General features: G+C 40.5%; 1 protein-coding gene across 2 annotated transcripts in view; it reads right to left on the reverse strand.

Annotated features, from left to right (window-relative positions):
• ZCCHC7 (zinc finger CCHC-type containing 7) overlaps window positions 1-12,508 on the reverse strand; it is a 90,767-nt gene that overhangs the window by 9,439 nt on the left and 68,820 nt on the right. For both annotated transcript variants that reach the window (XM_030258019.4, XM_030258018.4), the window contains exon 7: window positions 11,793-11,828. In XM_030258019.4, the coding sequence (XP_030113879.4) occupies window positions 11,793-11,828 (36 nt within the window). The remainder of the gene's footprint in view (window positions 1-11,792; window positions 11,829-12,508) is intronic.

Raw genomic sequence — 12,508 nt, forward strand, 5'->3', positions numbered from 1 at the left:
AACAAGGAACTTACAAATTTAGTATTTTGACTTTTAATCCCCCTAAACTCCAAACAATTACAAATGAAATAATTTCTTCAATGAATTTTATTTTTTTTTCCAGCTATCTAATAAAACCTTTCTCTTCCCACAGGAGATGTGGAGGTCCAACCTGAGCATCTTCCCACAAATTACACTTTACTAAATGTGCTCATGACATTTGGACATCAACAAAACACAGTGAAATAACCAAGAAAAAAGTGATCTCACTCATCTTTTAGGGCTTTTTTTTTTTTTTTTTTTTTAAAGCCAAGATACACATTAAATTACCAGTTATTTAATCAAATTTTATTTTTTGATTGTACAGTCTGGGAAACCAAAACCTTTCCCAGAGGAAGAAATTTAACTTGCCCAGTGAGCACTGTGAAGTGATCTCTTTCTACAGAAATAAGACATTTCTACAATGCATTTTAAAGAGATGCAAATAGCATCTACAATTGACTGTGTGAAAACGCTAAAGGAAGAGACAAAATGTACAGTATTATATATTTAAAATAAATGAATGCAATCTTTTAATACTCTCACAAGCAGAAGAGAAAACCCTAAAATATGAATTCAAAAAGTCTTCTCTAAGAAATGGACAAAAACCCCCTCAAGTTCACAGAGAAAATGAATGTATGCAAGATAGTGAGGATAACAACAATACAATCCCTGAATGCCTCAAAATCTTCATGGTTTAAAAGGCATCCCAATTTTCTCCAAAGGTGGTGGCATCTCTCTATCAGTCCATGGCTAATTTTACACGGAATGCAAAACGTTATTTAAAAACGATGGCACATTAAACTCTAACTGTTCCTGATGTGGCTCTCAAACTACAAACCTATCTCCCCTTCTATTTTAATTTTAAAGTAAGTTAGCAAACACTTCGTTCCTAATCCCTGGGGACTATCTGTATGGTGACACAAATGCACAAATTTATGACAGTAACATAAATGCTCCTCCGAAGTAATGTGCAACATTAAGTGAAATCGTTTCCTGGAAAGATATTATAGGTATCTATATTTTATTTGCCATCTTAAACATATCTGGGTCTTTATGACCTTATTTTTAAAATGTATTTCCTTTTTACATTTCCTGGTGCAAATGGACTGCATAAATAAGCAATGTGCTATGAGGCTTCAGACTAGCCGATAAACCCTTTCAATTTTCATGCCAGCTTCTTCTTTTGTAATTCAAATCTGGCTGAAAACTGGCAGCTCTGAAAACTGAAACAAGCACTGCCACAAATACCTTGTAATGCTATCGACCTTGTCTGCCCATGCAGTGAGAAAGGGGGATGCATATGTGTCTGCAGTCATCCAGATAACACAACTCATTTTTTTGGGGGGATAACAGAAGCTGGACCCGAACCGCGCACCCAGAGCAGTCATTACCAGGCAGGCTGGAGAATAAGTCTCTTCAAAATACACAGCGCATTTAAAAACCATATACAGGGCTCAGCCACTGCTTTCATTACCAATTTTAATTTAGCTCCTTCAGTTTGCTAGCCAGATAAACTCTTTAGTGCTGTTTTTTAATCTATTTGCCACATTTTATGTTTAAGATTATAGTAATATGGGACAGGAGAAGGAATCACTTTTGGAGGAAATAAAGAAATAGATCCGCTTATCGGCGCCCATCAGAAAGTTCATTAATCAGCCGGGCTTTGTGCCCCCTAAATTGAAAGGTTAAATAATCCTCTCAGGAATATTTCTCGGCACCGCCGCCAATTGTCCGGAGAGAAGCTGCCATTCACCGCGCTCCAGATCGGTGACAGGGTATTTTACCACCGTTTGGGCCCCAAACAATGACGGACAAATGGCCTGGCTCACAAAGAAACCTTTTAGTACACGGATGGAGAAAGGACCACAAGCTTTGAAGTGGGGTGGGGGAGGTGGGGAGAGACTGCGCGGAGGAGGAGGAGGAGAAGGAGAAGGCAAAAGGAGGTGGAGGAGGAAGAGGAGGAGAAGGAGGAGGAGGAGGAGGAGACTCATGCACTGGGACATGTATATTTTATTTGAATGTTTATAGGGGATTGGCCGAATGTTTACATATATCTCTATATATCTATATATCTGCCAGGGCACGGCACCCGCTGCCCCCACGCTGAGCATATGCATAGTTACACATACATTTATACATTAATCTGAAAACAAACATTTGCAAAGCCTGTAAAACCAGAAGATGAACAGAACTAAAGCAGTTATATTTATTAGCTAATACACGGGGGAGCCTGACAAATCCCAAGGTTTTAATTTTTACTGTCATTCTGGATGATTTACAGCTTCCTTTCTCTCACTTTAATCTTTATGTCATCTACTGATCATCCCTCACCACTGCGCCCAAAAGGAGGAAGTACCACGTCTGAATAACTTTCTTAGGGGAGCACTCTTAATAGTTATTTCTTGATGAATAGACTCTTAATAAATATTTTGGAAGTGGTTTCTAATCACAGCTAAAATGGAAGTAAACATGGGCAAAACTTTAAGTTTTGCTGAAGAATACGAGATGCCAAGTGAGCAGTGCATCAGTTTGCTAGAAGTGAGTTTTGGGGTATGTTTTAAATAGATAATAATTGAACCTTTTGCCTTTAAACACCCCAGCAGCTCGGCTTCAGCACGCAGCATCCTTCACTAACGGACAATTTCACAGAAATACTTTCCTTACAGTACCAACATGCCAACTGCACGTGTTAATGTTTATCCATTTTCTCATAATTTTTTCATGTGGTCTCCATTAAAAAGCATCATATATATTCAGGAATAGCAGTTATTTGCACCTAGATTCATGGTGAGTGACATTCGTCCTGCTTATGTCCTTGGAAATGTGTGACAGCTTGTATACAACCACTAACAAACAAAAGCTTCTCCATCTCCTTTTTGCGCACCTGTTTTTAAAAACTGTTTTCAATTCCATGCAGTTTTTACGTTAACGTGACTTGGGACTTCCTGAATAGTATTCAGCATCTAAAAATGGATCAGAGCGTATCAGGTTTCTGCTCTCTCACACCATGTAAATATGCTGTTGACCAAAACAGTTTCCTCCAGACCAACTTCTGAGTATCTCAGTGCTGTAATTTTTCTTCTCTTTCCTTCCTGAGGCCACCATCAGAAAATTTAACCAGCTCTCATCTGGGATCAAAACAACTCAGACAGAAACTGGGTATCTCATTCAAATCCAGGGCAATTAATATTAAAGGAGGAGGTATTTCTGGGTTATCACGCAGTCCACAGAAACACTCCACTGTTTGTACTCCTGCACAAGTGCTCATCACCCCATTTTTTAAGTGCTAAAAGAAGTTATAAAAATTCATTAGAAACAGAATTAACTGCACAGTCAAGAAACAACACAAAAATACTTTTTGTTGGCTATGAGGTGAGCAGAGACTACAGGTGGAGAAACTGCAAGTTTAAGGGGAGCAAAAAGGAAAAAAGGAAAAAAAGACAAGCCTCTTTTGGGCAGAACTGTAAGAAGCTCTGAACCAGGCAGTGCCTGTCCTTCCCTTGCGAATTCCTCACCTGCTCTGGTGTAAAAAGAACGCCTGTTCCTCAGCAGCTGACCACCCCACAGCGGGCAGCATTGCCACCACGCTGCTCCACCGCACTGTGGGGACAGCAGGGAGCAGGGAAAGGCCGGCCAGACGCAGACTGGAGTGCCCACTCCTTACTGGGAGCATCCTCTGCCCACTGCAGAGTCGCTCTCACAGCTGTGGGGGTATGTTTGTCAAATGGTGATTTAACACAGATTCAACATTAACAAATGAGTGAAAACCAAAGGCCCAACTTCACTCCCCTGTGGCCAGAAATTCCAGGGGACGCGTCCTTCTGCAGCCCTCGGTGGGTGGCACAGCATGGTGCACGCACAGTGCACCTCACACACACTTGTGAGGCTTTTCTGTGAGCACCTGCTCATGGCCCCCTGCTCCTCACCGCTCTGTGCGGGCCCTCGCTCCTTTAATTCCTTTTATACTTGGTTCTTCAAGATTTGAAATCAAAATCAGGATAATTCTGTCACGGGGATAGAAACTTTTCTATACACATGACAGGACCCAACAAGATGTATTAATATCATTGACATGATAGACCCTCTTGGAATTAAATCAGTGAATATTTTTAGGGAACCCTAATCCGTAGATTATTAACATGATCGAGCATAACTTGAGGAAGTTACTGTCTTACTGGAATGAGCTCCAGGCTGCTGCGACACACGAATCACCAGCAGGATGAACCACGCAGTACAAACAGATTTGCTGACTTTTTATACTTTTTCCACTTTGCAGTACAAAAACGCACCAAAATCCATTTTATGGCATTTATACGTATTATGTGCAACTGTGATTTTTTTCACATTTTAAACTGTCTGTAAAATTTGCAGATGATTTTTGGCTTTCTACAGAATTTTGAGACTGGTTTAAAGGTCTAATAAAACTTAAAAAAGACACCTTCATATCAAGTTTGGAGAAATTCTGGAGAAATTCTCAGAATGTAGGAACTTTAATATGAATATTCACACATAGCACTGACTGCAGAAAGAGGGCACAGTATTATTTTTTTCTCAAATGTTTTTAAAACATGAAAATGTTTTTAAAAACATTAAATGTTTTTAAAAGAATTGGAATCCCCATTTTAGCTTGAAAATTCTATCTTCCTTATTTAGGTGGTTAATACCTGAAATCATGATAATAATGTAAATACTTATGTAAGTTTGCCTTCCCAGATGAAAGGAAAGAGAGGTGAAATTTTTAAACTGAATTTGTAAGCAGTAGAGAAAAAAATCATCTTAGTCCTTTCCCTTAAGAGAACTGCAGTTGAGTATATGAAGGGGAAATATTTCAGCAGCAAACCTTTCCTGATTATTCTCTTCGATTAATTACCCACTCACCCGACAGCTTTGGTGCATCACAAAAATAACCCAAACCTCTCTGGTTTGGGGTGTGCAGGGCTGGAGGGACACATGCCACCAAATGTCATGTACTGCACAAAGAATGTCGGGGGCAGGTGGGAGCTAGCTAATCAGCGATTTAAAATAGTAAAATACATCAATTTCCATCCTTTGCTCCTCTCCATTTCCCGTGCACAGTGAAAGACACTGCTTTTGCAGCAAGCAGGGCTCTTGACACCACCTCAACACGCGTGCCAAAGCCGGGGTTCTCTGAGTGACGCCGCTCTCCAAGAAAAGCATCTCAACAGCATCACTTGGAACCCCAAAGTCACAGAAATGTTCAATCAGACGAATTCTCTATTCTACTCTCTCCCCTTTTCCAGACTGCTTCCTATACAGAAATACAATTCTTGGTCAAGATGTAATCTCTCTTTAACCCTCAATTTTAAAGCAGGTTTATTTAGTTTTCTGGGGAGCAGGTGCAGAAGAGCATGAGACAGATAAAAGTTAGAGAAGCAGGACACTTCCTACCATGGTTACTACATGATAAGGTGAGTGGCAGGTGGTACCTGTGATGCTAGAAAGTTCCTCCCACCTGAAATGTCCACTCAGATTCTTGCAGAAAATTTATACAGGGTTATTAAAGCTACTTCTTTTCCCCATCATAATTTAAATACACCTTTCAAACAAAAATTGGGAAAGAACTTTTAGTTAGCATGCTTTTGTACTGAAAGCTATAGCATATGCTTTGAATTCCTAAGCCTGACAGTTATTTCAGCACCTGAAACTGTGTTTGTTATCTGGAAAAAAAAAAAAATCAGAAATAATATATTTTGTGAAATATGATTCCTTTGCAATAGGAAAAGATTTGGAGTCAAGGTTTCTGATAGCCTCAAAAAATATCTGACATTTGAAAGAGAGTAGCAACACAGAAAATTACAATTAGTAGGGGAAAATAAGCAGTAAAATCCCTTTGCCCAGCACACCGACCTCCTCTGACCTGCTGGCTTTCTTCAGGAGAGCTGTGCAGGGCTGGCAGCATGTCAGCAGCATCCCTGAACTGAAAACCATTTGCAAGACAGGTCAGGTTTGGAAAAGAGAGAGTTTAAAACACAGAGCGTTTAAAACAAAAATATCTGCCTGTTGCTGGCCAGGCTCTGCCCCAGCTCCTCCTCTGGTTATTGGGGCAAGCAGCCTCTCAAAAGGCATAAAATCTTCACGAACCCAAGCAGGTGTGTGGACACCGTCATGTTCCAGGTGTTCATGTGCCCCAAAATTCACAAGAGACAGAGCCATCTTTACCCTAAATCCATAACCCTGGGAATTTTGAGCTGCCTTCCGTGTAAAATATCCTGCTAAATGGATACTGAAGCAACGGCACATGAGGGCCCACTCTGAGATTCCAAAATATGAGAAATACATTGCCTATTTCACAAACAGATTTTTTTTTTCCCTCTAGAGCTGCTAGAAATGTCCTAAACACACCTGGAGAGAAACTGCCCAGGTGCTGAAGCATTCCAGAGGAGTGTGCTGACCCCATGGTCTGTGGCTTTGTGTCATGGCCAGTGGAGCCAGCCCTGCGGCCATGTCACAGCCACAGCTGCAAGGAAACCAGGGATTAACTTCCTCCCCAAAATACTCCTAAACCCACTCCTTCCCTCACTGCTCAACACCTAACAAAATATCTGGAAACCAAATGTCCTTTCTCTCTCTCAAGCTTAAATATTTTTTTGCTAGGGTTGTATGATTTTTAATTTTTCCTTTCTGGAAGTCACACTGTAACAGATAGAAATTGACTTTCAGGGATATGGCTTACATTTTCACTTCAGAAAAAAAAGTAGCGGGCCACGAGGAATTTTAATCATGCACACAAAGAAATCTGAGCGCAACATTTAAACACAAAAGATGCATGTCCCTTCGTGTCCTTCATACACAGGGCCAAATCAGCCAGCTTCTGGTTCACCTTCCTTTATGTAAGCGGATTAAAAGTAAGATTAACAAACTGTCAAAAAGTGTGTTAAATGATAGCTTCTGCTAATTAAAGATTCAGATGGTTCTAAAGCTCTGTTGGTGGCCATCTTGCTGTGGGAGATTTCAGGCAGACGAGGCTGGCGAAGGCAGGGCACAGGGATGGAGCCAGCGCGGCTGGCTGGAGCGGCACCAGGGCAGGAAGGGGTTATCAAAAACGAGACATCCCCACAGAAAGAAAACACTCTGTCCCAGTGAGGTTTATGTTTTAACACACACATCAACTGCAGGAAACACCTCAGGAAAATAAGAAACCTGCCCTGCCCATTTTAGGGACAGAATTTCTTTACTCAGTTGATATTTACTGAAGAAGATTCTAACACTTGCACAGTTCATTCCCCTTTGACTGCGGCGTCCTCACCCTGGTGCTGGGCCGCATCCCTTCCTGCATGGCACAAGCCACTCTGACAATGCAGGTTGGTGAGATGTGCAGCCAGCCCGTTTCACCTGACACCGAAACACGCCGAGCGCCGCGCCCTCGGCCGGCTGCCCCACCGGCGCTGCCGCGCACCGGGGCACGCTCGGGGCCTCACGCACAACCTGGCGCCCAGCACGAAACACTGGGCACTGGAGAGAAATAATTTATTCTTTTTTCTCCAGTGATGCCAGCTGCTGGTGGATGCTACCCCTAGCAGCAGCTCCAGTAGACCGCTCTGGCCACAGAGGCCCTGCGGCCCTGCAGCCAGCGGTCAGCGCGGGCAGCCTGGCCGCAGCCAGAGGTCAGCCCAGGCCACAGCTGCTGGTCAGTGCGGGCAGCCCAGGCCGGTCAGCATGGGCAGTCCGGGCTCCAGCCAGTGGTCAGCCCAGGCCGCAGCCGCTGGTCAGCACGGTCAGCCTGGCCCACGGCACTCCCCGGACGGCCACACCGAGCCCCGGGCTGCCCACAGCAGCAGCAGAGGGGACAAGGGCTGTCCACTGCGGGATGTGGCCCCAGCGCTGCCCCTCCGCAGCCTGGGCCCGCTGAGGACAGCAGCTGCCGCGGGCCACACGGCGAGGTGCACGGGCAGCAGGTCCAGCTTGAAGGGAAATATTGTATTTTTTAAAGAATAAACTGTGAAACTGAGGCAAACAAAAGAAAACCATTGGGTGCCTTCTCATAAGTTTTTCCACCAATTTTTTTAGCGTTATTTAGGGTTTATCTTTTTTGTTTGTTAGAGAGCTACAACCTGGCCTCCACATAAAGTGCCTAATAAATATCACTACATTTATAGCTCAAATCTGAAGTGACAGGAGAAATGGAATGAGAAAGAGCCAAGTGCTCTGAGGGTGAAAAACCACTGCTGTGTGCACCCCTGCATCCTCAGGGTGCAGAGGGGATGTGACGGCACATCTTGTGGAACATGGGCTGTGTTTCTCTGGGTTTGTGGAGCACCTGGCATTTAGGAAGTCACAGCTGTAAGCAAAGCTTCCTCATAACCCAGAACAAAGAGCTCAACAAGGCCTCCAAATGCCTTGTGCCCAAAAAAATCACATGTATCATCACTGACACTCCAGCAAGCTCTGACCAAAAATGTTTATCCTGACTCTGTCAAAGAAGCCTTTGTCCTGTTATTTGATTGACAATAACCCCTTTGATGAATCTTAGTTTGTATGAACCAATTCACAATATACACGAATAAAACTTGAAATATGTTTTGACAAATATAATTGCCCTTCTCTGATACAGAAGAAATATGGAGTGTAGCTGTAATGAAAATGATCTGTAAAAGTTTTAAATCACCGTCTTAAAGAGGTTATTAAATAGTATTTTAAACCACAGTGGGAGCTGGATTTTTCTGCTGACTTTGATTGGCTTTTTTTTCCCCGAATAATTTCAGTTAAAAGAGTTGAAAGAATAAGTTCAAAGAAAGTACTTTCAGCCATTTCTAAAGCTTTGATTAGCACACAGCCCTTAGATTTAAGCTTCATTGCATGCCTTATGATAATCTGTTTTTCCATCAAAAGGCAAATTAAAATATTCCACTTACAATCCTTTTTGCTATTCCTTCATAAGATGCCTTGTGCTGGCAGTCTGTTTTGGCTGGAATAAGATGTTTCTGCCCATACAACAAATTATTTGCAATGTGCTCAAATTTGTCACCATGGCCAACGTCAACAAACCCACCACCATCCCCAAGAGCAGAATGGGTTTGTTATTGAGTCATTGTTCGAGCGGCCCCGCGCGCCGTGCAGGGGCTCTGAGGAGTCAATAGATGGCAGTCCATCTCCTAGGAAAGTGACGGAAAATGAATGAAATAACCAAAATCTTCATGAGCGAGAGAGGAGGAAGGCCGTGTGATTCTTCACCAGCATTCACAGAAATTAACCAGGAATACTTTACAGAATGCAAAACATTCGGACAAGCTCTGTGGCAGCCCTCTGCAAACAGTGCCAAAATCCAGTGTATTATCACAAAACTGAATGCCCGAGCTCATCTGCACGTACACGGAGCTGGGTGTGGGATGCTCACCACCCAGTTACCAAAACCATTTAAGTCTAGTGGTTGCATCCCTGGCTGAAGTGCAGGAAAAGCTTTTCTGTGGCCCCCAACAGCTGGGCAGCCTCTGTAGGCCATGACAGCCACAACACCACTTTTGTTTTAAACATATGGTATTTTTCTTAACGCTGCTTGTACCAAAATATTTATTCTACAACAGGAAAATTGTACGATAATTTCTATGGTGAAATACTACTGTGCTGACAGGAGAGTAAAAAAACCTGTACACTCCTACAGATAGATATATAAAATACATTTAAACATTATATATAATTCTAATTTAGAAGTTTTTTTTCTTGCTAGAACATTATTTACTTCTGCTCTGCTCTGGGTGCAAAAGAGAATATTTAAAGGGAATCATAAAACATAAATTGTAAACAATTCAGATAACGCAGTTTCTTTTAATTTACTTATTGCAAATATCAGCCATATCTTTTACCATAATAATTTTTTAATTCCAGGCTTAACCCAACTGCTAACGTAACTTTGAGCCAAAGGTACTCTTCCTATGCAAGAAATGAAGGCATACAAAACATTTCCCACGTGCCAGAAATGTGTATTATTTGCAGATAAACTGCAATTCACTGCCAAGTAAAAATCTATTTATCGGAAGGAAGGGCCTGATGCAATACCAAGTAATCTGTGAGTGTGCCTATTTGACCACATTTCAAAATGTCCCTAAAATGCACCATAAATTTCCAAAGGGTACTTTTAATAATATGCTCATATTTGTAACCACTACATTTTCTAACAAGAACTTGTTTGACACTTTTTCTTAGCTTTACTTTACATTAAGTGTAAACCCTGAATGCTTTCTAAAAAATCCACAGAAATAATTTCTAACCTCAAGATACCTCAAATTTTGCCCTGGTATGGCACTTGGTCAAGTACTTAAGCTACCCCCATGATTTTTTTTTTTTTTTTTCAGACATAAATATTTTATAAGTGTTGATGGCAACTCACTTCTTGAGAAATTTTAAACTCAGGCAGGTAGGACTAAAATTAAATTACATCTTTTATCTCAGTAAAAAACAGAACACAGAATGTTACTATACCATATATTTCTATCTGATTAGTATGTTCCAAGTGTTATAAACATTTCAGAAATTGTTTTTACATGCACCCTTAGGGATTGTAATGAAAGAGAGCATTTACCTTTTTCCTTCATCCAATTTAAAACCAAACCAAAACTAAACAAACAAAAATACTCAGTGAATGCACATTTTTTTTTTTTTGCTCATAATGGCTTAAAAAAAAAAACCAAAACAACCAAATCAAGAAAAAATCTTTACCAAATCTGTTTAAAAGTAAATTCTCAGGAAGGGTGGAGGATTTCCAGGGCACATCTTTGTGTTAGAATCATTATGCACAAAACACAAATGAGAGGTTTTAGGTGCAGATTTCTTCTATTCATTGAATTTTGAAGAAAAAAGCAGAAAAAAGAGCATTCCACTGCCATGAAGAGATGTAGGCACAAATTATAAAGCACATCCCATCTACTGCTTCAGAGAAAAAAACCAAAGATCCAAAAAGAAAAGTAGTGGATAAACTTTTCTACTTTTTTGAGAGCAGAGAACAGGGGTTAATTATCTGTAAGAGTGAAATTCGTGTGAGGCCGATCAGGGGAGCAATGAAAAGTTCAGAGGAACAACAAAGCCCTGCTTTTTTAAAGGTGTTTTTACGTTAGATAATTTTAGAAATTAATATATTTAAGAACTGTGACACCAATGCAAGAATTTGCTTTTACTGATTAAATACTGTCTGAGGTTTCAATATTAACCAAATTTGTATGCATTTTGTTGTATTTTTATATCTATTTAACATACGAGGAAAAATCCTAAGAAAGAAACTGGTACAGTTTTACGAAGTTTTATTTTCTTGTTTTAGGGATTAACGATCAGCTAAGGCAGGCCAAACAAGCAGTCACAGCTATATCTTGACTAATTATAAATTATCTGCAAAAGTTTATGAGGTGTTTTTCCTCAAATTCATGTCTCCACTCTAACTGAGATTTATTTCACTCATCTAAGAAGAAAGCTTTGTCACACAGAGTGACTAATTACCAGCATCTGGGATATCTGAGATGGGATTACTGTTTCTGCTATGCATCCCAACTTAAAATTTAATGCACCTTCTATGTGTAGATGTGGTCACTGAGAGAAGAGAGGCAAAGCACTAATTAAATTATTACAGTATTAAAATGAAAACAGAAGTTTCTAAGATGCTTAAAAAATAGTGACAGTGTTTCATTGCCTTCTTCAGTTCAAAAACTCTTGAGATGTTTATTATCTTCTCAGAGAAGATGCTTATCTATATTTTATGGTCAGCAGTTCACAGAGGAGTAAATAGGTTGGGTGTAGAAGAAAATAAAAAAGGTGTTTCTACTTACTGTTAGGTGATACTGCCTCCATATTTCTGGGCAAGCCTGGAAAATAAAAATATTGATCAGCTAGGAGCATGAAACAAGGTGCTTTACAGCCTGTTGGTTTTGGCATAACACAGTATCCACTGGTGTCGGTCACAGCAAAATAAGAAGCTTAACTGAAAGGGTCTGCATTTCAGCTTCAAAAACCCGGCTAGACAGTTTAATTGAATTTTACACTGGTTTAACACACTCCCTGCCATTGTCAGAAAGCCAGTAACAGTTTTCTCTCTGCCCTTTACCTCCGAGGGGCAGAAGTTTGGGAGAGCAGTGCGTTCGTGACTTTAGGAAGCATTAATGCTGCAAAACAAACAGGGGCGGATTTAAATTCTACATTTTCTGACATTTTAAATTTACATAACGCTATAGAAATTAAATCACAAGGTGCCTTCCTTTCATGTACAAACAGAAATATTTTATCTTTTTGTATGTATCTCTTTCCTAATCAAAATATAATTGTTACATGTAATAATCCTCAGCAGCCTCATGTCAGATGAGTTGTAAACAAGAACCATAACAGATTGCTTTAATGTTGCTATTTTTACAATGACTTGCTTGCCTTTTTTTTTTTTTCTTTTAATTTTTTTTTAATTGCCAGACTTTCACACCAAGTCCTAAGTGCAGCCCTTGGAAAAAAAAAAAAAATCAGAGCAGGTTTTTAAGTCACAGCAGTGATAGAATTG

The sequence above is a fragment of the Taeniopygia guttata genome, chromosome Z (genome assembly GCF_048771995.1).
Source record: "Taeniopygia guttata chromosome Z, bTaeGut7.mat, whole genome shotgun sequence".
In the NCBI taxonomy this organism is placed as follows: domain Eukaryota; kingdom Metazoa; phylum Chordata; class Aves; order Passeriformes; family Estrildidae; genus Taeniopygia; species Taeniopygia guttata.